Source organism: Branchiostoma floridae, chromosome 13 (assembly GCF_000003815.2).
Source record: "Branchiostoma floridae strain S238N-H82 chromosome 13, Bfl_VNyyK, whole genome shotgun sequence".
NCBI classification, from domain to species: Eukaryota; Metazoa; Chordata; class Leptocardii; order Amphioxiformes; family Branchiostomatidae; genus Branchiostoma; species Branchiostoma floridae.
Window position 1 is genome coordinate 9533109 of NC_049991.1, and position 26016 is coordinate 9559124.

The 26016-nt window shown below is 45.1% G+C and overlaps 1 protein-coding gene across 1 annotated transcript; it reads right to left on the bottom strand.

The window, feature by feature from the left end:
* Nucleotides 1-513: 513 nt before the first annotated feature.
* Nucleotides 514-25118, bottom strand: LOC118428482 (fibronectin-like). The gene is made up of 25 exons (XM_035838566.1): nt 24844-25118; nt 21113-21255; nt 17426-17623; nt 16662-16940; nt 15853-16272; nt 15029-15295; nt 13859-14135; nt 13078-13206; nt 12018-12189; nt 11464-11635; nt 10410-10736; nt 9839-9919; nt 8900-9166; nt 8136-8402; nt 7565-7831; nt 7025-7294; nt 6340-6606; nt 5771-6037; nt 4598-4864; nt 3887-4153; nt 3069-3332; nt 2507-2773; nt 1731-1997; nt 1121-1387; nt 514-803 (listed from the first exon to the last, which is right to left on the bottom strand). The coding sequence occupies exons 2-25, from the start codon at nt 21201-21203 to the stop codon at nt 514-516; spliced, it is 5907 nt and encodes a 1968-aa protein (XP_035694459.1). The 5' UTR covers nt 21204-21255; nt 24844-25118.
* Nucleotides 25119-26016: the final 898 nt, after the last annotated feature.

The following is a 26016-nucleotide window of genomic DNA, read 5'->3' on the forward strand; positions in this document are numbered from 1 at the left end:
CGTTCAAAATTAAAACATTGACGTGTTAACAGACATAGCTTACACAAAAATAAGTCTATATAGTAAGGTTCTTGAAACAGAACCAAAGTACATGCAGCACTCACTTCCAACCTTTCGGTGTCTAGCAGACACCATCACCAGGGTTAGAATGGCAGGATCTACTTCGGTCAACTCCGGGTATGAACAGAGATTAGGGGGGGGGGGGGTGCAAACTGAGTCACGTTGGGGTCGGCATTCTCACTACTGCAGCGCCACCTACATCGGCTATTAAGTAGTAGTGACAAGTAGATCCACCCATTCTAACCCTGATGATGGTGTCTGATAGACACCGTAACGTTGGAAGTGAGTACTACTTTGGTTGTATTTCAAAAACCTTACTATTTTGAGTATTTACCACCCTGGTAAAATTCTTAACGGCAAAATAGAAGGCTATTTCACCACCAGCTTAACAATAAGAAAATTATAACATCTCGGGCACTGTGACTCATTTTAGAACACAAATGAATCAGGATGTTAGAATTGTTGGTACATACCTTTGGTCACAATGGTGACTGGGTTGCATGGTGGTCCGCGGCCGTCAGCGGTGATGGCCGACACTGAGATGTTGTACTCCGTGGAAGGCTGCAGTCCCTGCACCAGCCGCTCGGGCTTCGTCATGTCATTCTCCGGGGCGCTAACCGAGGCGATGGCGGACGGTCTGAGGTTGATGGTGTAGTCCTTGGACCCGGAGATGGCAGACCATTGTAGATAAACTGTTGTGTCGGTAATGTCGTAGGCTCGGAGGCCCTCGGCCTTTGGAATGTCTGTTAACCGTCAAAATACGGACATTGATGACTTGCAAAGTTATGTTATGTAAACATTGCACACCTCTTATATGACTAGCAAAAGTGACTTCATAGCGTTACACTTACAGGTGCCAGTTTTGCCTTATGCACAACTTGCCTCGTGGCCTTTGCCAGGCATACTCGTAACTTCTGGAGTGAAATTACCTTATCTAGTTGTCTAGTTATAAAATTTCCTTATCTATCTAGAACAGAGGTTCATATATAATCTATCTAGGATTCAAATAACTTCACGACATATACTTAATAAGAAAAGGAAGTGAAAGAATGGAACCCACTTAGAGTTGTTGCCGAGATGGTATCGGACTTCCTTGTGTTGCCCTTTGCGTCTTTGGCCACCACGACGATCTTGTACTCGGTTCCGGGAGTCAGGCCGGTCAGACGGCGCATGGGCCGGGCACGGTCACCCTTCATGGCCACGATGTCCCCTGCCGGGGGTTCCACGGTCAGCTCATAGTCCGTGGCGCCGGCGACCGGCTTCCACTTCAGGACAATCTCCTCGTTAGCCACCGTGGCTTGCTTTACTTCCGACGGGGCGGCTAAGGCTGTAATAATGAGACACAAAAGATTACAACAGAGCTCTTGAATTTGCTTTCCCTGCTACGATATAGTCTAAAAATGACTGCACAACACTCTTAAAGTCCAACCTGATGAGATCATGCCTGGAAGAAAGAGAGTAGTTATTGGTGTCGCATGCATTAGATATAGAAGATGGCACGAGGCACCTTCTGTCTTTATTTTTATCCTTTCACTCGGCGCGCTAGTTCCATGTCTTGAAATGACTGCACAAGCTTAAAACCCGACCTGATTAGACCAAGCTGGAAGAAAGAGAGAAGTTATTGGTGTCACTCGTCGCATGCATTAGCTATGCAAGATGGTACAGGGCACCTTCTGTCTTTATCTTTATCCTTTCACTCGGTGCGCTAGTTCCGTCAGGACCTGTGGCCGACACGGTAATCTCGTACTCTGTCCCGGACTGCAGTCCCGTGATGACCCGCTCGGGGTCGCCAGGGCCCGCCTGGGTCTCCCACACCTCCCCACCGGCGGGTTCCACCGTGACTGTGTAGTCTGTGGCGCCGGGGACTGCGGTCCACTTCAGGCCTGCACTGTTATCCGTTACCGTGGCGGTAGAGATGGCAGACGGAGCCGCTAGAGCTATGAGTCAGAGTGAGAGATAGAAACACACACAGACAGAATGGAAACACGTAAGAGAAGTGAAAGCATGATATCTGTAAGTAGGCGAAATGACAGAAAATGATGGAAAATGCAACCTTGATGGCAATCGTGGCCAAACGATGACAAGTTAGATTATGCTTTTTGATTTCAGCATTATGCAAACATGTAAGCATTGATAAGCTTAAGAGAAGAGACAAAGAACACGTAACAGTTTGGCGACCGTAGCAAGAAGATAGCTAGTGCAGGTCTTGAGACCCAAAGAAAGATATGAGGAAGACAAGATATAGTTTAACGTCACTAATTTTGATGGACCAATACGTTTTGTGATGATGATGATATATGTTCCTGTTTCCTTATGCCATTGCATTGCCATCCTTTTCAAAGACACAAAACGGTGCTACGTTAATCAAAACGACGATTGAAGATTCCCTTCATCAAGCGCTACCGGCATGAGACAAGACACTTAACCCTGCACAGCCAGACTGTACCTCTCGTCTTGACAACGAACGACTCGGAAGGTGCGCTGGAACCCACAGGACTGAGCGCCAGCACGGTGATTTGGTACTCTTTGCCAGGCTGCAGTCCCTTGATTTCCCGCTTGGACTCCGCGATAGCATTCCTGGCTACCGTCACCTCTCCGTCGGGCGGGTCCATCGTGACCCTGTAGTCGGTGGCACCCGGGACGGCCGGCCAAGACACCAGCAGCGTCCGGTCGGTGATCGACGTCGCCGCCAGGTCGAACGGCGCTCTTAGTGCTGTTTGGTTGGACATACGAAATCACAGTTCCTTCTTTCCTAAGGTCTGTACACTCAAACCGATGAAACACGACAAAGTCCCAATTGACCTTACTAGTGCTACATGCATTGGGCAGTTATGATATAATGAAAGCAGATGAATGAGCATGCAATCCTCACGCACACGTCACGAGCGATTGCGTTATTACTTCACGACACAGAACAAGGACGAGGTGACAAGGTTGCCATAGAACATGTAACGTTTACACATGACGGGACTCTGGACCTCACTGACCGACGTACAAATCAGACCTACGTTTTGTTGCAATTTTGATGTGACTCGGGGAGCTGTGTCCTTCCGAGCCGACGGCCTCCACTGAGATTTTGTACTCGGTTCCCGGTAGGAGGCCCGTCACACGCCTCTCGGGCGCCGCTGGACCTCTCTCCGTCTCGGTAACCTCCCCTGCTGGTGGCTGCAGCCGGACGGAGTAATCAGTCGCCCCGCGAACTTTCTCCCAAGTAAGGGTAAGGTCTGAGTCAGTTACCCATGGGGCATTCAGGGCTTTTGGAGATTGTATAGCTGTAGAGAGGAAGGAGTGCATCTCTGTAACATGTCAACCTGTGGCTAACGCCTCAACTACAGCCTTTGTGTTTATGCAAATTTTATGGCAAATTTACTGATCTCGACGTGTCGACACGTCTGTCAACAACGAACTTTATAGTTATCACTTATGATTTTGTCTAAACTTTAAACTACATTAGTGTTACGACCTATCAAATTAAACAAAATGTCTGATGATTTTTGAATGAAAAATGGTCAGGTAGATGCATGTGAGGCTTACTGGGTGCGTTCTAGTGTGTTATTACAAGGAAAAAGCTTATTGTCTCTGTAGAGCAATAGTTGTGCATGTATTGTTTGCTGTCGTGCAACTTTGTGTAGACTAAGCAGAAGCAACATGGAAAATCACACAAACACCATAGATGAGGTTAGATGCAATGAAAAGTGAAAAGGGCCTAGGCATCAAGCAGCAAGGGGGTTCGATGGTGTATGGTATGAATCATTCAATTGTCCGGGTGAAATAAGTTCGTGTTGTTGAGACGTGGTTAAATGATGAATTGATTGATTTTCCATACTTCGCGTTTTCACCATGAACGGTTCGCTTGGTTGTGCGGCTCCACTTTCCTTCTTTGCCACAACTGTGATTTGGTACTCGATTCCGGCGCTCAGTCCAGTGATACTTCTCCTTGGTGCTGAAGGGCCGTCACTCGGGACCTCGATTTTTCCGGAATCCGGATTCATTCTGACGTCATACTCGGACGCACCTCGGACAGGCGTCCAGGTCACTTCAAAGCTTGAGGCCGTGATGGCGGTAGCGGAAATACCGGCCGGGGCGCAAAGAACTGTGGGAAAATTGACTTGCATCGATTTCCAAGATGGCGGAAGGTTACCAAGCATTGCACGGCACGACAGAATATAAACAATTTTAGCATAACTATATAGGTTTTAAAGTTGTAGGATAACCGAAAAAATCCGCTTTGGAACACATTAACCTGGAAACTCTCCATGTTGCATTATTTAAGCGGACTGGCATTACAGGTTACTTTATTATCCTTTTCTTTGTTGGTACCGGGAAAAAGAAGGTAGCGCGTGTATCTTTATCTCAACTCATTCGTGGGTCATCATCGGTAGCACTGAGCTACAATGGGTTTGCAAAAGACACAGAGCAAAACCAGCCGTCTGAGTACTAGTACTACACGTATATGGCTTACTGGCAAAGCTACGGTTTCAAGCTCGTGCCAGTTTACACATAGAAGCTCGTAACAAGATCGTTATAAAAATCAAACCTTTCGTTTTCACGCTGAATGGTTCACAGGGAGCACTATCTCCTTTCTTGCCAGTAGCTGTGACGGATACCCGATATTCCTTGCCGGCCTCCAGTCCGCTGATAACGCGGGCCGGGCTGGACGGGTCGCCCGTCACTTCAGACACTTGGCCGCCGGGTGGATCTATCGTTACTACGTAGTTCTCCGCTCCCTCTACGGGAAGCCATGCCACTTTAAACTCCGAGTCAGTCGCCTCCGAAGCATTGAGGGAGCAAGGACAAGGCAAAGCTATGGAGGGAAAAATGACAAAGTTTTGACAAGTGGACGCCGTACTGAGACTTATCTTTTGTCCCTCTGTCGACTTCTCCCCTAGTAAATACGAATGGAAAACGAAGCAGTCTTGGTCATCTCTGACGCCACCACACATTCCACTAGAAGCCAGGATATGTGCACTTTGACATTTACTATTGCAAGCGTACACACAACTTCCTTCTCAGGCTATAACCATGCACCGCGTTACCAGTTGACCTTAATTGTATGAAATAAAGAAGATATCTCGAAGGCGTCGACAGAATGTCCTCTGGAACGCATATCACCACATTCCCATCATCAGTGGCACGATCCGAGGACACTACATGCGGAGGAGCCTGCTTCAGCAATTACAACCATACGCAATGGCAATTAACAACACTCACAGAAAATATAACCGTAGCAAGGCATACGAGGGGTATAGATACAAAAGCAATCGGCGGTGGCGTCATAAATAGACCTTGCATGTCGTTATCGATCTAGAAAGTTTACACACTACAACAAGCCGGATGATATCAAATCACCCAAATCCCTACTGTTTGGGTACATACAGAGTCAATACACGATTCATGCTTGTGTTTTCCAATAGACTGAATATCCCATTTACAATGTCCGCGAATATTCCAGTGTGACCGATCCCCTTCCTATCAGTATACAACACAACATCACGTCCAACAAGTGCAACTCTGTTGGGGTAAAATTAGACAAGTATGCCTGAGGGAGATAGCGAGCTGGCCATTCCAGTACCATCCATTCACCCAAAAGGACAGACTATAAGCTTATATTTCGTACAATTTGGTTCAAATTCGGCCCGAGCAAATCAAATAAAAGCGGACAGAACAAACAGCGAAAAGATCCTGGTCACAAGAGTTACTCCGGACGTACCCTTGGTCTTGATCTGGACGGGCTGGGACTCCGCTCCAACGCCTCGGTCTGTCACGGCGCTAACGTACACGCTGTAATTGGTTCCCGGCTGTAAACCGGATATTGTTCTCTGAGCGGAAGTTGCGTCACCCGTGGGCGTGGCCACGTCTCCGTGTTTTGGCTGTGTCCGAAGCTTGTAATCCTTAGCTCCGGGGACAGGAGCCCAGGACAGTGTGGCTTCCGTGTTCGTTACGGTTGGTACTTTAAGGTCAGACGGGCCCGCAATGCCTACAGATTTGTGCAAATCACTGCATGTTTACCAAAACGGGAGTTAACGTACCTAGACTTCATTGGCGCATTCCTCGAAAACTGGACGACATGTTGTTTGTGTTGTTTAAGTCTTACTGATAATCTTTCATAAAAATCGATATCATACGTGGCAACATGTGTAAGAGTAAATGGACTGAAGTAATCATAAGCAATATTTGTCGGTCAATCTAATCTCATCTAGATATCACTCTGAAATGCCATTGTCCAAAGAAGGTTCCATTTTTAGACTACGACTAAAGTATAGACGGTCGTGTCGTTACCTGGAGTATTGATCTTGATCTCCTGAGACGGTGCACTATTCCCAGCGGGGCTGACGGCGGTGATCTTGAAGACGTACTCCCTCCCGGGGGTCAGGTTCGTGACCTCGCGCTGAGGAAGATGTCCACCTTTCTTAGGTTTGGTCACCTGTCCGTCCGACGGCTCCATGTGCACTTTGTAGTCGGTGGCGCCTGGCACCATCTCCCATTCTAACATCGCCGTACTGGCCGTCACACTGCTGGGCTTGATGTCCGAAGGGCTGCACAGGGCTGGTTAGGATAGTGAGAAGATAAGAAATTTTTGGCTATTTTTGTACCAACTTCGAAAGTCGTATAATGTGCTTGTGCACGCGGGTATTTGCAGCAAAGAGCATGCATTGCTGCTGATTTGGGATTGTTGGAGTTCTCCAACAATCATTAAATATCAACGAATACCTACAAGCCAATGAGACTTTGAGACTGAAAATGACTAGGCAGTTTTCGTGGTAATTTCATCCTATGATTGTGTATAACGCTAACAAACGTGAAGTCCTGGGTTGTTATTATAATAGTACATGTACATTGCAAATTTGTGGGCACTTTGATTGGCGTTTGCTGTGCATTGCTATGGAACAGCTACGTACTACGTAGTTTTGATTGTATTTCTATTTGAGCGCTACCAAGAGCTAACAAACAAAGATGAACCTACCCTTTGTCTTTACTTTAATTGGTGCGCAAGGTGCACTCCTCTTCCGCTTGTCACCCTTTGCCTCCACCACGACAGTGTAGTCTACATTCGGTAACAGTCCCGTCAGGTGCCGCCTGGCCTCTCCCGGACCCTCCGGTGGCACCTGGACCTCGCCGACCTGCGGCTGGACCTTGAGGATGTAGTCTGTGGCTCCGGGGACGGGCTTCCAGGCTACCGTCATCTCATTATCCGTTAGACCCGACACATCTGTTCCGCTTGGAGTGGGAAGGTCTGTCAAAATACAAAGTAGCATGTTACACATTAAGACCTGGTTGCCATTCGGAGAAGCTTAACCATAAAAAACTGTTCCTATGCTTAAGGTCCTGGCATCGTCCTATTGTGGTGTCTTTTTTGTTCAATAACACAATAGAATAGTTGCAGTTTCCCAAGTAATTTTTTACAGCAACAAATTGTTCCCATTTTCTACATCCCTTGTCCCCTGTAAGAAAAGGCAAATGAACATGAATACTATGAATACAATCGCGCTTCAAATTTCTTCACCTTTTGTGTCAACTGAGAAAGGTTCCGCCCACACCACATCGCCCTTCTGGTTCTTGGCGCCCACACTGATGCGGTACTCAATCCCACCGGACAGCCCGGTCAGCTGCCTTTCGGGGACAGTCGAGCCTTTCTCCGTCAGTTTCACGTCGCCGGCCGGTGGGTCCAGTCTGACTTCGTAGTCAGTGGCACCGTTTACAGGCGTCCACGAGACGAACATGCTGTTGTCTGTGATCTTGTTGGCATTGAATCCCGCAGGCGTTCCAAGAGCTACAAAAAGAAAACGAAAACATGCATTTTGGGTTAAAGTTGAAGTTACCCGTACATCTATGGATGAATAGGGGTGGCGCCCATCTCCATTTCCGCAGCCCTTGGACCACACATTTGTGCAAGCCACTACAGCAGGGGGCTAGTCCACTGGCAGTGATGTGTGTTTAACTCCTATACTCTTCCTCATTAGTGCTGAGTGATAAGCAGAGAAAGCAGCATGTCCCTTGAAACTTATAATTCTTTTTGTATCAGGTTAATTGAGCAAAGTGATTTGTCAAAGACGGCTTGTATTGCCTGTACTCACGTTTAGTGGTAACCTTAAACGGCTCGCACTGCGCACTGCGTTTGTCGCCGATCTTGGCGGTGACGGTGACCTCATATTCCTTGGCGGGCTCCAGCCCACTGATGACCCGCTGGGGCTCGGTGGGAGCTCCGCTTGGCGGGTGGACGTCTCCACCAGGAGGGCTGATGCTAACCTCATAGTCGGTAGCGCCGGGCGTCGGCAACCAGGCCAGCGTCATCCCGGTGTCTGTCACCGATTCGGAACGTAGAGCACCGGGTGTAGGGAGCTCTGTGGGATGAAGGTTAGCAACATCAATGTATAAACCAACGCTCTCTCCCCTTCACCAATAAAACTGTATTTCAAAAGTGCAGTGATTGTAGACGTCGCAAATGACATCTACTCCTTTGAAGTAGATGATCGGAGATGTTCCTCCGAGTACAGCCCAGATGCAGTCTAGAATAACAAAGAAAAAACTCGAGTGTCACGTGCTTGCAGCTTGACTTTGATTTGCCCTACAGATCTCAATTTGAAAGAAAAACTTTTTATAGCCCCCGGGTCTTACAAACAATATCCCGGGAGTTTAACACACAGCCACATCCTCCTAGTTTCTAGAATTCTGTATCACTGCTTATTCTAACATTCATAGCTTTCTTTTACATGTACTTTGTACAGACAGCAGCTCCTGCGAAAGATGCCAGTACAGTAACTGGAGGTTGCCATTCACATTGCGGAGCGAGCAGGCCATGAGGCTTGCGCCAGCCCCAGTTGACCTCTAGCACGCTAACCTCTGGTGGTCTGGGTCAGCGGCACACCGGCAACAGCATGGCCGTTTTTCCGGGTGGCCACGACAGTAAACGTGTACTCGGTCCCACTCCTGAGCCCTTCGACTCTTCTCTGGGGAAATGTCGGTCCGTCGTCGGAGGCTCTTACCACACCGTCTGCCGGACTGACTATGACGTTATAATCGGTTGCCCCGGCAACAGGTTTCCATGACACCGTGATGGCGGAATCACTCACGTACGTGGTATTGATTTCTGTTGGTGGCTTTAAATCTAAAGAAAGTTCGAAGAATGCTTGACAAAATTGGTCCTTCAATAAAGTATCGTAGAAGTTTTAATCGTCTTCTTGTCTTTGGTAATTGACTAAGCTGCCTTTCTCTATAGTTAAAATTTCATTAACTGAATATTCTCAAAGTACAGCCAACTACAACTAAAACTATTGGAAATGTAAGAGTGAAATATATGATGTCAGAACTGTCATTACCACTCACACTGCAACATCATGCATCTACGATCCAAAGGCGTGAGAAATGAAAAACAAAACACAGCGACACGATGTACACACAATGCATGCAAACAAACCTTTTGTAGCACGAGTTTAAAAAGAAATAAAAGGCCACAGTGGTCCAGACGAACACTACTTTCTATTATGCAACATCTTCATGTGCTATTATATTTTCTTAGAAATGCGTGTGTGTTTTACTGGATTTCTACACCTGGGTTGCTTTGTGATTTTTTCCCCATTATTTCAACAGGGTAACATGCTACCACACTCCTACTAGTCCTACATACAACACTCAATACGATGCCTTCACTTAATCCATCGAGCAACACACGTCCTTGTTTAAAATATCACTCCTCTGATGCAAGACGGTTCAACAGTCTCCTCAGCAGCATCCTCAAAACATGTCGTGCAACATGACCTTCAGGTCACTTGACACTGACCTTGAACTTTGACCTCCTCCTGTATTGTGGCTAATGACACTGGTTGCGAGGCTGGCTTATGTGTATGGACAGAGTTCTTTTCTGTAAAATTAAAGAGGATGGTGACGCGGCAGTCGAATTATCTAAAAATACGGGCCGTGTACCACTAAACGCAAAGAAAGCCGAAATGAAAAGTTTTTATTTGCAACTATCTATGCGAAGGTCCGTAGGGTAATGTGAAGGTATTTAACAATGATTAGGACAAACCGATCAGGTACAGGTTTTGTTCAAATATGGCACGCTAAACAATTTTGGACAGTGGTTCCCAAAAGATAGTGGTAGGAATAAGCGCGATGTCGAACATGTAGACCATAATACAGGGAACACCACAAGAAAACGACAACGGCGACACAAAAGAACAACGCACCAGCAAATACTACTACGGGAACCTACAACAAGGGAGAAGACGACATGTTAGGAACTCCAGCGACAACCCTAACGCAAAGGGTAAGAGCAACAGAGGGTAGAGAGTCGGAACGCGGGGAGGGATCAGCCAAGAAACGAGAAGTCACGTCACACCACGGTGACCTACGTTCCAGTTGTGGTACAACCAGCACAGCCGAACACTTTGCCGTCCCTGCGATGTTAGCCGCCTGCACCTCGTACACGCCGCCGTCATCACAGGTGACGTTCCTGACGTCCAGGGAACAACTGCCGTCCCCCCTAAACGTCAGCATCCGATTGCCGCCGTTGCCCACAGGGACGCCATCTTTAAGCCACGTGATTTCAATCCCAGGAGTCCCTGCGACCACGCAGTCGAATCGGGCATCTGCTCCCTCTGACACCTTGACATCCGTCAGTTTGGCCGCGAATATCGGCGCGATTTTCTCACCTCTCGTTTCCTCTCCACCAATTGCATCTATGTATGAAGCGTGGTATTATACGACACCTTTACAATATATTTTCGACAAATTTGGAAAAATCAAGTCCTCGACCAACTTGTCTCTCGTGCATTCCCTTTAATCTCCAAGCAGCAAAAGATAGTATCAAAGCTGGCAAAAGAGCATAGTTGGGCACCAGGTACCGGTGCCCGTCTTACTCCCTTTGGCCGGCTATACTCCTTGGCCAGCTTTGATACTATCCTTAAGGCACCGTAGGTTCTGCTTGGAGACTACTTTCCCTTACTGTTATCCACAAACGTTTTTTTCTTTAACTTTAAGCCAATGAAATATCATTATATTTATCTTTATTGACACAACAAAAGTACAACGACGTTCGAAAGGTCTGCTACAAATATGTATATGCGAATAAACAAGTGTATACAATTAATTACTTACATGAATGTCTACGAATAAGTACGTGTATCAATATATCAGCATGTTGAGTCTGGGGTATCATTTACATTGTTGGTTCTAAGGTCTAAATATTCTTTGATATATTTACCTAGGTTATTGATCACCAAGGAAACGAGCAGTTAAGACGAGAACACTGAAGCAAAAATTGCAGCATTCTCTGGATAGGAGCGAGTTAATAAGCACAATATGAGGTAGACATAGCTAAGTAGTTAACACTGATATGACTGTAAATGTAACAGCTCTCAGGCTAGAACAATGCCATGAACAATGAACAACGGTTGTGCAACTTACGTGGTTTGACGGTGAGTTCCGCGGTACTAGTTGCCTGTCCCTTCTTGCTTGTTGCTTGGCAACTGTACGCACCCGAGTCGGCATCGGTGACGTTAGTGATGACCAGCGCAAAACTACCGTCATCACCATACTTGGCAAAGTGTTGGTTATCTTCGTCAATCTCTTTCCCATCCTGTATGAAAAGAAAGAAATATTTACATAAGGCAACTGCATAGGACCACTGAAAGTTGACATGAGCTAAAATGCAAAGATGGCCAACCACCAATCTTTACCGAGAAATTCAGAATGCGTTCATGTAGTACGCAACAATCAACGGTGACTATGCAATGCCTAGCTACATACTATTCTAAATTAGGAGCATATTCTATTGACATATATTTTATAAAATCAACATCATGTCGATGCATATGCATTTACACAAAAAGTATTATCGACTGCATCTTCTGTACAATTACATAAGATATCCGTAAGGTTTGAAATTGTTCAACGCTAGGAACATTTTTCTAGTTTCACTTATTGCACTGATGCCAGTATGAAAGCATTACAAGAAGTACCTTGAGCCATATGATGGTAGGAGGCGGGGATCCAGAGATTTCGCACTCGAATCTGACGGACTCTCCTCTGGCGACCTGGCAGCTCTCTAGGCCCCTGTTGAACTCCGGTGCCCCTGCCAACTCGTCCTCTTCTCCCTCCGACATCTCCTCTATTGTAGACACTTCTGATGCCCTTTGGTTTACAAAATGCACCTGCTCAGTTTCCAGCAATGATATTTTAAAACTGAATAAAATCCCCACAGCTTCCCTTTAATTTCTTTGCTGAGATCTACGAGGGGCGGTCAATAAGTAATGCCCCTGACCCATTTTCCATAGCAGGAGATTAATGAAACTTGGCACAGCTATTAGTCTTTCTCTTCAGAGAACCACCCAGAGTTATGCATTTCTCCCATCGTTTGATGCAGCTCTGGACACCGTTTTTGTAGGACACACCAGGTTGGTCCTCCAACAGATACCTCGTCAATGGCAGAAGAGGGACGACCAGGTCTGGGAGCTATTTCCGCAGACTTCCGCCCATGTTTGAATTCAGGATGCCAGCGTTTTACAAGGTCATATGATGATCATCACCATAAGTTTCTTTCATTTCATCAAAAATCTTCTTTGGTGTGCGTCCTTTCAAATACAAAAACTGGTTCCATTTCACACCTGGTCCATTTCGCACCTGACTCAGTTCAAACACCAGTAAATCAAAAAACCACACAATTAGTTCAGAGCTGTTTTTGCAACATAACCTATAAAGATATGAATCATTACACAGACAAAATTTCATCTAGATCAGACGACTGGAAGTGGGTCAGGGGCATTACTTATTGAATTTGGAATTTTTTACATCTGGAATTTTTGAAATTATTTTACAACTATCTGATAAGTGGGGCCATATCCTCTAATGATGTAAAGACTGCACAAAGTCTGCTGGAAGACACACAACAACTCAAGAATACATCAAATATGACAAATAGTAACGTCCACATAATTAGTAACACACAATAGAACATTATACTACATACATCTGATACCAATGTGGTCATGCGTGCACCACGTATGTTGCAGGCATACATACATCTGCGTTTGTTGTTGGTTTAAAGCCAGACCGGCCTGGCCAGCATGTAGACTAGAGAAGGCACCGGGAATCCCAGACAGCAAGCCCGACATGAATAGCTTCGGCTGAGGAACCTGAACGCTAGGAGATCTGCAAGAAGCAAACACCAGTTGCCTCAGCTGAGTGCTCCATTCGCAAGAACCGCTGAATCTCAAGCAATGCCACTAACATAGGCTCATGGTTAGTTAACTGCAATTTTGCTTGCCCCGGTCGTCACACAGTTTCGTGTCAGTTATATAGCTTGCAGTGACATGTAAATAACGACATGAAAACGGTCGAATTCAGGACAATGACCGACGTCAAAACTACAGGTGTGTTTCGATCGATTATTTTGTCAAAAAACAACACACAACAATAATCCTATGAGATTGTGTGAAACTTCTTCGTGGACTATTAAAAACTTTACGAGCATACTACCAGTATTCGTTAAAATACTAGTATTGTCAAAAGGCTGGATGAAATTTAGGATATGATCAAATTTAGGAAATGATAAATGATAGAGAATACTGTCTCAAATTAAGTTAAATTGACCTAATGATAGAGCTAACTGCCTTAGCATCAGCATCACATTCAAGCATAGACATTCTCTTCAGTATCAAAGAACTTCCAAGCGTCACATTAAACTCAACCTACTGTACATTTCAAGACAGAAGCGTTAGTAACAGTGAGGAGAACAGTGTACAAGTACAGCGCACAGCGAAATTGGACCTCTTCAAGCCTGGGCCAGAACCAACGGTCTTACCCTTCCAGGGTGCCGGCTTCTGCTGTAGCGTACGAGCTGATGGACATGACCTCCTCTCCCGTTGCCGTGTGGAATGAACTCACGGAGGCCGAGTCATCGGTGCCTTGTCTCCGTAACTGACTGGGAGACGTGATCAGATCACCTTGTCGGCGGAGCTGACTCGGAGATGTGACGGTGTCGTCGCCACTTCCCTCCCGCTTCAATTTCCCACCCTCCGCGCTAACTTGTTTTTTCTTCCCGGTCGGTGGAGAGATCACCTTGGCCTTTCCAGCTGCACCTGAAGGGTGATCAAATGCAATACGAAGTTAGTATTCGTGCCTTCATGGGACGACGAGGTCAATTGGATCCCCAATATCACAACAGGTACTTAGATAAATTACGATGATATCCAAACAGATCTACCGCCACCGTAAGTCTACCTGGAGATTAGAATTATTGAGTAGTAAGGGAAGGTTCGTCAAGAATGGTTTGTATTCTGGAGCCATTGTTATATGCAACGACTTTCATTTCCAAGGAACCTAAATAGTTATTTTGATTGCAACGAACAACACTGTACTGGAAATAAGTTTGTTAGAGAGGCCATTGAACTTATCTATGATGACTTCCTTCCCAAAAATAAGTTGGCGCTTGGCGCTTATGTTATCGCCTATACGCTATCGCAGATACATCTATACACCTTAAACTGCCTCCAGATTCTAGGTGAGTCTTAACTCTTGTGCACACGCAAAAAAAGGAAACTGACAGGCAAATAGCTTTTGTCTGAACCATGCATAAGCAACAGCCCAGCAATGGTATCTACAGCTTCTAGAGACAGTCAGCCACACCATATCTATATGCATATTGTCTCACAACTTGGAGTCATGATGCAAACAGCTAGCTCTTGTCAAATTGTCTATGGGCTTTTGAACTCATCTTTGCTGAATACAATTAACTATTAGAAAGTTTCAAGCAGCGTAACACTATGTGAGGGCTGACTCCGGCCATTTGACTGCGAGAAGTAAATCTACATATGGTCATAGTGAACTACCCAGGCTGAGTCCTGTTGGTAACCAACAACTAAAACCAAACTGTGGCAGTGTATAGGTCAGCCAAAAGCAGCAACAGAGTACTCAGCACCTTCAGCCACAGCACACCACTACAAACACCGTGTATTGTAAGCACCATCCATACCCGCTGTGCTTATTTTCACTGGCTTAGAAGGATTGCTCTGTCCCTCCGGCCCGATGGCGGTCACGGTGAAGACGTACTCCTGTCCAGGACGGAGGCCGTCCACTGTCCTCTCCCACACGGACGGTCCTCCCACCGGGTCAACGACCTTACCATCGGGCGGGGTCACCGCAATTCTGTAGTCCGTGGCGCCCGTCACGGGGGTCCACTTTAGGGTCACTGACGTGTCGTCTACGTCACTCGGTTTTACTCCCAGAGGACTTGGGAATGCTAGTTTGGAAGAGTACATTCAAGTATTTGCGGACTTGTTTTATAGCTAGACAATCACCTAGAAATGATCTTGATGTGCCAGTGAACCCCAACGACACACAAACTGGTTTCTGGAGATGCAGAAACCAGTGATGATGATTACACCGACGAAGGGGACAGAGATGTAACAAGGGGACACCACAATATCCGTATGTGTAAGTCGAATATACTTTTACCCTTGCATGCTGTACACCAAGATAGGGCTTAGCGAAAACCTTTCATTTCCAGCCATGTCTCCCATGATCGTCTACTAATCAGACGGTGTTCTTTAGGACAGAGTGGAGATAGTTGGTACGGCCTACGATTACTGTCTCGCTGGATATAGATGTACCACTACTGACCTTCCAACTGCAAATTGGACACTTGACGGGCCACTAACGTTGGAAGTGACTAACGCTCGTATTTTATTTGATGGTGTTTATACACATATGTACTAGAGGCACAAAATTAGCAACGAATACAAAATATTTATGAAAGTATGTAAAAAAAAAATTACAAGGACAAAATGCAATTCCTACCTTTAGCTTCTTTATCTGTACCCTCGGCGGCAGGTCTAACCTCCTCTTGGCCGTCCCCTGCAACCCTCGGTGTCACGGCTTCCCCTGCGGCTTTTCCGGCCGCTTGGTCCACTTCCATTGGAACAGGTTTCTGTTCGTCATCCTTTGATGCTACCTTTTTGGCAGCTGGTATTTCTCCAGCCTTAGCTTCTGCAGGTCTTTTCTCTCCTGCTTTAACAGCTACAGGGGCTGCTTCATCTGCAGGTTTGACCGCTAGAGGCTTCACGACTGCCGCGTCCTTGGCCACTGGCGCTCCCGTCATTGGAGTCACGGGAGCCGCCGCAGCTCCGGCGGGGGAAGGCGCGAGTCCCGGGGAGGCTCCTGGAGTCAGCTTGCCTGGAGTACTCAGACGTCCCGTTGGAGTCGCAGGGGGAGTCGTATCTACGGAAAAATGAAAACGTTTCTCTTTTGTTTTGTTTTGTTTTAACCATGTAGCTACGCAAGTTGGGGAATCGTCACATTTCCAGAAATACGAAAATACATTATGCAGTCTTTGTTATGTATAAAAAATCTGTTGACTGTCATATGCTAACGGTAAGATACGTTAGGATATAGATTATAATCAGGCAGATTCGTGAAATTCTGATCGAAGTGTGAGCTGCGATTTAAATATGGGAGAACACCCTAACACGTTCCTAGCACCCTTATCGGAGTTTCTGTCGACAGAGAAAACGATCAGGGTCTCTGCTGACGGAATCGGCGATATGTATTATACCAGATCGCAATATCAGATCTCTGCCCTGATTATCTATATACAAGAATCAGCCTACCTGTCACCATGAGGTGTGCAGCAGAAATGACCCTCCCCACCACGTTTGTAGCCGTGGCGCTGAATTTCCCAGAGTCGTCCTCATAAACCTCCTCAATGATGAGTCGACTGGTGTCGCCTTCTGTCACGATCCTGAAGTCCTCCGTGCTCTGGAGCTCCGCCCTCTCTCTGTACCACCTGATCTTCGGCATGGGCGTGCCCCTGAACCTCACCACCATCTCCACACGGGAACCTTCCTTCACCCGCTGACTCTTTAGTCTCTGGACGAAGTCAGGAGGTTCTGGTGAGAGGAAAAGATTAAAGCAAAAACGGTTAAGTAGATTACAAATGTTTCACATTAAAAAGGAGTCATCTCGGTTGCTTGCAATATTGTTGCTGACAGGACGTGTACATCTACAAGTAGTACAAGTTACAGGAAAACAATTCTTCCCTCACGTATACTTATTCTCTTCAGGCTATAGAACATACATAGGTGATAGGGAGGGTCAGCTAAAGTGGGCTGAGGTTTCAGCTTCTGTTGGCGTGGCCTCAAACCAGCCTTCAGACAATCAGAGAATCGACTTTACCAAAAAAAAAAACAATTAGGCGATTCTCTGATTGGATAAACGTTGGTCAGACCCACAAAAGTGGAAACCTCAGTTCGGAGCTTGCCGAGGTATACTTATGCGGCTCTGCGTATAAAACGAGTATGTTATACCATTCTTCCTACTAGATTGAACTGTATGTATCAGAAAGGTTCAAAACACACAAATAAAGAAACTTTACCTCTAACAACAAGCTTGGCAGTGCTGGAGGCCGAGCCCTCAGCGTTCCTCGCCGTGCAGGCGACATTCCCGCCATCGTCGGTCACTGACGTCAGCACGAGACTTGCGCGCCCGCCCTCTTCTCGCGAGATTTGAGTTTTGTCTGTGTGAGCCACCTCCTTTCCGTTTAGGTACCATGAGACGTCTGGTTCGGGGTTGCCTGTAATCAGAGTCAGCAGTGAGTGTCAATAACTTATCAAATACGTTTTCTTTGTAGATCGATATGCATATTGTATTGTTGCTACTGTATAATGTTCTAAAAATGGTATTGGACAGACAAAAAATTACAATGTATACAAGGCTTTTTAAGTGTAGCACAGTGTAGCATACTTGTATTCCGTAAGTTATAATATAGTTCTAATCTGGAAGATTCTTAGTTGTATGAAATGCCAGATTATTAAACGGGCCTTGCAGCTATTGCATTGAAAGCCATCTGCAGATATGAAGAGGGTCGCAAGGAGTCCTATTGAATTGTGATTCCCATATATATACTGCTACCATTTCGCAAAATCCCAGCCCAACGTGTGAATCGAACATTTCATATGTACGAGTATGTGCATATACTACACACATGTATATCTTCCTAAGTGGGTCGACCTTACCTATCAATACACAAGGTCAGATAGCCGGCTTTGTGTCAGTATCCATGTCGATTAAGTATCTATCCGTTTAGAAACATCCCAATGAACCACATACTACAAATTTAAACGCCAGTCCAACAAACTCAGCCACGTTTGATATTGTGTTCTCGCCACAAAGGCGCCACCTACATCGGCTACATATAGCAGCGAGAAGCAAAACTCCAGTTAGAAGCTCTGAGGAAGATGTCTGACAGACTAATCTCCAGGCAGATTTAACAGTGGCATAATATAGTATCAAAGCTGGCCAAGGAGTATAGCTGGCCAAAGGGAGTCATCAGCCACTCGTAACCAACACACTCCTTCAATCCTTTGGCAGCTTTTGATACTATCTAATGACAGACATCGAAACGTCAGCAGGTAAGAGGCATTCTAGCCTGGTATCCTGTCGTAATATAGCTCCCGAGTCTCTTCTCTACTCTTCGCAATTACGAAGAGGAGAGAAGAGACTCGGGAGCTATATTACGGCTGGATACCAGGCTAGGAGGCATTCTGGTTGTGCAAAAGAAATCTTCAATATGGACTCCCTTGCCCCTCCTGAGATTTACACTGGTTGGTTCACAGCGCAGTTCTGTATCCTTCCCGTCCCGGGGTTACATACCGCGGTGTAGAATGTCAGCAGCAGGAGGCGCGCTAGCCTTCGGTCACTTCATGGCGTGACACGGACACCACAAGTGGAGGAGACAGCGGTATGTCTTCGCGGTTTGACGTTACATGTTCATACCCGGAAGTTATTGACTTACAACAACCTTTTGACCATCTAAGCCCGAAGCCAGGAACTTTTTTGGATGACGCCTTGCTTTTTGCCTGGTTTGAAGAAGAACTTGATGATAAAATTTGGTTCCCTTCTGGCCAACATGATAAGAATATACCGAAAATAGGAAGATATGTCGTAAACGTCTGTCTGCCCTATCGCAATAAACCCCAGATATCATAACACCAAGTGATGTTATCATGTAGCCTCAAGTGTAATTGTTGTGATACTAGGGGAACTTTCTGCACTTCTTGGACACAGTACTGAATAAAAACTTGTTGACTGCGATGCCATGTTTTGTCGCTTCAATTACTGTTAGTGCAACGTTTATGGTCCCGTTGTTGAAAATTTTGTCATCTTGTTTCTTACCTATCTTGTGATTTTCGCGCTATAGCATTACATCCATAAAATTCACGTGTTGTGGCCCAATGCTCAGCCTTATTCGGAAACGAGCTGGTTTGTTGTTTGTCAACAAAACAACCTAGAATCAAAAAACAACAATGTTTGTTCCCGTACTTATAATTAGTTCTCATTTCCGCATTGATGTTGTTTCAAGGTTAAGCCAGATTATCTATTTATATCAAGGTCATGTCAAGGTTCAAGGCAGCTGACTCCAATTCTTCATTTGACACCATGTAGTTATTTAATCTATAGATTGTACGATTGCACTTGACCAAGTTAAGGAGACATCGTCCTTAAATCAACGAAGACATATCCATCGATGCGTCAAAGGTCACATGTTCCATTGGCCAAAATCTAAGATTCAGGTACAATTGTTGACAGGCTCCTGTCAGTTTGGTTTTGAAAGAAAAAGGCAACTGCAGATGCCGTGGACCTCCCAAGCTCAAATGTAGGCATTTCCGGGAATTTCCTTGTCCGATGGGTCTTCCTGTAGCCTGGGTACATTCCGATTTCTACCGGGGCTCCTTACACTCGCTACCCTAAAAATCAAAAATAGCGAGTGTAAGGAGCCCCGGTAGAAATCAGATGGTACCCAGGCTATCTTCTGTTGACTGACAGAAGTTCGTGCATGACGTAATAGTTGCCCTGGAAACTTTGAAACGTCACGAAAAGTGGTAAGATGCCAAATGACAGCCTAGTCTGCGTGTCTCCTTATGTAGTTTGCAAAACAATGAAAGAGCGCAGTTCTAGGAACAGGCTAGGGACCATCCCCTCTCGTTCACGTAAAGAATTTGCCCTGGCTGACGAGAGGGACACGTGTTGCCATGGCAGCACCCCGCCCAACAAGTCGGTACTGCAAACACTTAACCCTGGCTGACCCAACCAACCCAACCCAGCGCCAGTTTTCAGGGAACGTTCATAACTCACTCACGGAGGAACCTTTTGAAACCACGGAAATCATCTGAAAACATGACGTTTGTATGATGTAACAGTTTCCGATCTGAAAGAAGGGCAAGTGAAGTTCATGTATTTACCCTGAAGGGGGAATCCATGAAGGGCACAGTCTATATTCTACAACCAATTCCAAATTAATGGTTTGTCCCCACAGATGGTCCGAGAACATCACGACCTTGCTGGCACCAGCGCCTCTGTGTTTGACACCCTCTGACATGCAAACAATTCAGGAACAAACTGGAGTGTCCCTTCCAGAACATCAGGCAAACACGTCGACATGTGCTCTGACTTCAACCTACACACGTGTGACTCATGAAGCCGGGCCCGCAGTACCAAAATAAATCGACCCTCCCTTATAAATTATGCTACATGTGGCTGCCAGGTTTATAACTGATGGTGGCACTATAAGTCTCTTCACAAGAGAAACATTTTAAGGTTCATCTCCTTAGCTCCGAAAATATAGTTTGCAAAATGGAGTCAGTCGTCTCCCCTGTGCCCTACATTACAGACAAGCCACTGTTTTCCCTGATACACACACCCTCCCGTAATAAATTGATTACCAAAGTTTTATACTCCTCCAAGAAAGGCAGGTCTGTTCAAATGATGTTCACACAGGTATATCACTAACAATAACAAAACTCTTGATATGCTGGTCACACCTGTACAAATTACAAAAGTAACAAAATCCTACTGTACAATACTTATGCGTGCTCCAACTTTACAAGAATCATTCATCGATTCATCAAATGCATATACCGCAACCCAACCCCTTTTCCTGGCACCATAAAAGTAGTGGAAGACCATGTGGCTAGAAAATAAGGTCAACATTATGGCTGCAAAACGCCGCAGTGCGCATGCCACCCAAATAAGGTAAAATGTAAGGTCAGAAGTCTCACAGTACCTGTCACTATGGCCTCAAACTTGGCTGGTTTCCCCTTGATGACCGCTATGCTCTTGATCGGTTGGCGGAATCCTGGCGCTTCCTCCGCCATCTTGGGTCTATTGCGCCGCTCCCTTGCTGGGTTCTAACAGGTCACAGTCTGTCTGGAATTAGAGAAAATTGGAACTATAAGCCGTGTACACCTGTCGTGTAAGATTTACCAGGGCACAGGTTCTACTCCTATGGCTCCACGCGGGTTTATAACATGTGCCGCAGTACTCGAGACAAGGTCACAGTAGGTCCAATCAAGGAAGCAGACAGAGTGAGGGGTATCACTTTCGACTGGGGAGGGGGCGGTAGGTTTAGAGAAGACTATCTCAATTTCAAGACCCTTGTGTGTAGTATTATAGCATGATTTGAACATGACATTTTAACATGCGTTCAGAGAAATATGTTTGACTCTCAGCAATGTGGATACATCATAAGTGCACTTGTTCGCATCCACTGACAGCAACCCTTACCACCCCTATCTACTAGTGGTGTATCCCTTCGTTTCAAAAGGCGTGTCTGCCAATTATAAGTCTATCTGCCAGAGTTTTCCCGCTCGTTTTGGGCTCTGACTCATCGGCAACTAGTTCTAAGCGGTTTCAAGTGGTGGGCGTTTCCTGGTAGTCTGGTCTATCAAAACACGAGACTGAGAATAAATCACTCCCTAGATAATTAGAGTATGGAAGAGAAGACTTGCACGTGCACGAGTGCATCACATGGACAGCCGACTGTTGGCGAGCGACACTGAAGTATCGAACAAACATCTAGATATATGTGTTCATGTCAGGAATTGCATAGTAACTTGTCCCCGATCCAAGGCGTTTATCCTTACGTTATCAAGGCTGGTCGAAAATGTCATAGCCATCAATAATAACTACTGATTATTACTAGTACTCACTCAGTTTTACTTTCTCAGACGATATTCTAGACTAGGAGCCCATGATGGTTCTATAGTCCTGAGTGTTAACTTCGACAAGGAAAACTGTGAAATAAGTTTTTCATGTACGATGTATGCGTCTGTTTCATAAATTACAGAGTACATGACAAACTCAGTTATCTGTCTGGGATGAAACAAATAGGACTAACTATAGTGTCTGGGCTATATATTGATTCTGTGAATTTTATCAAGGGCTGAATATGGCCTAAGTCCAAGTTCAAGTACAATGCCATAGCCCGCCACTGGGCTAATAAGAAACAGCTGTTAGATGATTGTAGCACGAGTGTGGAATACTGCAGGGTAGGAAGGTCTACAAGGCTTATATAGCTTAGAATGTCAACTGTCATAAAGGGCTATATCAATTTATCAGAAGCATCCGATGTACGTAATGATGTGACATTGTCTAGAGTAATGCGACACATGTTATATCGTTACATCATAATATACAACTACAGAATAAAGGGATAACTGAAAAAATGGTGCCCTCAAACAAGGGCGCATTTTGATGAGAAGGAAACGCATACAGAATGCAACTTCACGCAGTTGTATTTTTCTCAGCAAGTTAACAATACTTCACTTCAGCGACACAACTGAAAGTCTGCGAGGTACAGCCGTTGATAAAAAAACGGTAACAAAACCAGTTACTCACAAACATCTTTTGATGAGAAAGATGACATCCAATACAGAATGATACTTCTGTATGCATATTTCTCATAGTAAGTCAACAATATTTCCCTTGTGAAACAAGTGAAAGTCTGTGAGGTACAGAATTTCAAAAAGCGAAATCCCGTTCAGATAAGGGCCTACATTAAGAACACTAATAATATCTGTAAAAGGGAGATCCTGCTGTGACACGTCTATGCCCCCCCCCCCATTGTGCCGTCGATATATGATTGATCGATGTTGATTTATTGCACAGACGCCGAACTCACCATCAGTAGGTCACTGACTCTTGCCATAATTGCTAAGATCATGAGGAAGACTTGCCAATGTAACTCCCATGGGGAAGGGGTGTACATGTGCCGCCATGTGGACCACTGCAGATTGTCAATACCCAAAGTGATGTGTGGTATTATTGGCAACTTGTCTGTGTGTCAGAACAAAGTGTGAGCAGCAGATAGGGATGGACGTCTCCGAAACCCTGAATTGGACGTCAGACTTTTGTCAGCCACTGACGAGTGATTAGTGGATGCTACTTAAAGCGTCTGACGGCGTTTACAATATCCATCCCGTTGCCGAGTAACTTTTTGTGTTGGGTATTACCTGTATGTCGTACATGTTTGACGTTCATCGACTGAAAGACTTTATCATGTAGTTATCTGGGTTTTTTAAGTCAACGAAATTCGTTATGCAATGGCTGTATGCAATAGTGAGTGATGATAGAGGGAAACATTATATTTTCAACAAATTTGTTCAATACAAGGCCATTTCATTACTTCTAGGCAATGAGATACGATTATGGGTGGTGGAAAATGGAATCATTATGCTAAGAGATTTTGTTTATTTTCATTTATCCAGGGGTACATATCGCCTGGCCGGCGTTTTTCAAAGAGATATAGGTTAATACTGGTTTTGAAGGCTTGAAGATTGTATAAAGATATATAAGAGTTCCATAGTTTGGCAGTCTGTGGAGGGACTTTGAGACTGCTAATTGAACAGTAGAACGATGCACGAGCTAGAGGAAAACCTGCAGCTGGTGTTAGGCCGAAAGGCTCTCAATGGAGGTCCAAGTTATAGGCCTGTTGGGAAACATATCATTCGTGAGACTACCTTGTGTGTAGGGTTGCTTTTTTCGGTATTGAAGATGAAACGCGCGACTGGTTTATTCTATCATTCCGTGCAGACTGCCTTTACCGTAACTTTCCAGTTTGACCGTTACGTATGATCAGCTGTCTAAGTCGCTTTCCTCGCGGTAGACGGTAAGTTTATTGGACCATGTACGTTTCTTACAATATCGAGCCAATCTCATAAAGTTTTTATTGATCGGTGCAGAAAAAAACGGCTGACATTATCTATTTGAAATTGTTATTGTCAATGACAGTACTGTGATATTTCCTATAGAAATACATTATATTTTAGATCATTTCCATTAGTTATTATTGTATAAGGCTTTTTTCCTTTTCATCTATTAGACTACATTTGGTCATTTGTGCATTTATCCTACGGGCATGAACATGCTATAAAGATTATTATCATTACTATTGTTTATCATCGACATGCCAGCAGTGTTCCATGCTGGGACCGTGGCTTTACACTATGATGGACGGGACACAACTGGCTGAGTCTGGGGTTCTATCCAGATTTTCCGGCCAGGGATCAGACCAACCCATCTGTTCGTCTCCACGTTCTCAGAAAAACATGCGCGACAAAAATAGACGCACAATTTCGTAACTTGGTCGAAGGTTGCCAAGTAACGTCACTACATGTATTTTTTTATTTCTAAAATAGTAAATAGTTTAAAGCTTAAACTTTGCTACCAAAGAGGTAATATAAAGATTATGTAACGCAAATATGTACTATATGATATTGTAAATAACCATTGAACCATATCCATATATGACGGTCAAAGCTCCCTCCCCCATCCCTGTCAAATATATTATATCGCATACACGCCCGTCTCAAGCCAGCTGTTGCTTATCAGATTAATGATAATTCTTGTCGGCATCACAAGTGATTAATAAAGCTAGACTCAAGCCAACGTTCTCCCCAAAGGCAACATCATGTCCTGTCGTACTTAATTAGCATGGTTGTGACGCAGTCCGCTTACCTTGGGTGGGTCTGGGAATTCCAGAGGTCAAAAGGAAAAGCTAACCTAGGCGACGAGGATGAGAAATGCAAAGAAAAGGAGCACGCTGAGCAGTACGGGTCAGGCGGAACACCTCCGGGGGTTAGATTTTCCTTCTGACATCTCTCTAAGAAATAAGAGGGACGCTTGCGGCCATACAGTATGGCGACCGGCCGATGCGGACTAAGGGAGGACGTTCCTCCATACGCCGAATATGTAAGAAGATATCTCCCCTGTAAACAACAGAATAGCCCACGTGTGGACAGAGGGGAGGGATGGTGTCGTAGAAAAGATGTACCAGAAAATCGGTTAGCCCAAGCTGATTCTGGAAAGTTGAGGACAGCTGCTACCCCCTAAAGTTGCAATGGGAGGGGTCGTTCGTTATATTTAGCTTGGACAAGGGCGCATCCGTCATACCGCGGCGGCCATACGATATTTCGGGACAACATGATGGACTCACAAGCATGCGGGGTCCGGACGGATAAAATGGCGGCGCCAATGATTACAACAGTCATCCGTGACCTCCACAAAGTCACGGTCACATCTACAAAATTAGCCATAAATTTCACTTGTCTCACATCATAAATTGAGCGAAAAAAATATTCTGGAAAAGTTATGAAAGAAAAATGAAACATAACTTTGTATTATTGCATTCATGACTACATATTTTGTGGATTACGCCAAAACGTAATGTAGAATTGGAGAATCGATAGTAACGGCGCAAAGAAACATGTGAGCGTAGGTGTTAATGGTGAAAACACATTAGCCTTCCCCATGTAAAAGTGCCACTCTCTATCTATTTAGACGGGAGGGACTTTCATCACTATCGTCTGCACTAACTGTCAATCATCTTACATCAAAGCCATAGGATTAACACTTCTGATGAATCGATGACGTAAGGGGGTGACAAATTGCCACATTGATTTGGGTTACCTCGGAATGGTCCATGTATGAAGTGGAATATCGATAAAAACACTCATATTGCAGCAGTAAACAAGCGGACTACACCATCTTACACTTCACATTCTGCCACTCTTTAACATTACTATAGTATGTAACTTCAAATAACTTTGGCGTCAATTAACACTATTTCAAGCAGTCTCTACAGTATACGGAAACTAAAATATGCTTGCAAATATGATATATATCACAACA

What these genes read in the sequence shown, in the direction of transcription:
- LOC118428482 (XM_035838566.1), bottom strand. Translation starts at nt 21,203, where the DNA reads ATGGCGGAGGAAGCGCCAGGATTCCGCCAACCGATCAAGAGCATAGCG. An exon ending in ATTCAGCGTGAAAACGAAAG is followed by an intron (nt 4,154 to 4,597) that starts GTTTGATTTTTA and finishes ATTTTCCCACAG; the next exon opens with TTCTTTGCGCCCCGGCCGGT. An exon ending in GTTCATGGTGAAAACGCGAA is followed by an intron (nt 3,333 to 3,886) that starts GTATGGAAAATC and finishes TCCTCTCTACAG; the next exon opens with CTATACAATCTCCAAAAGCC.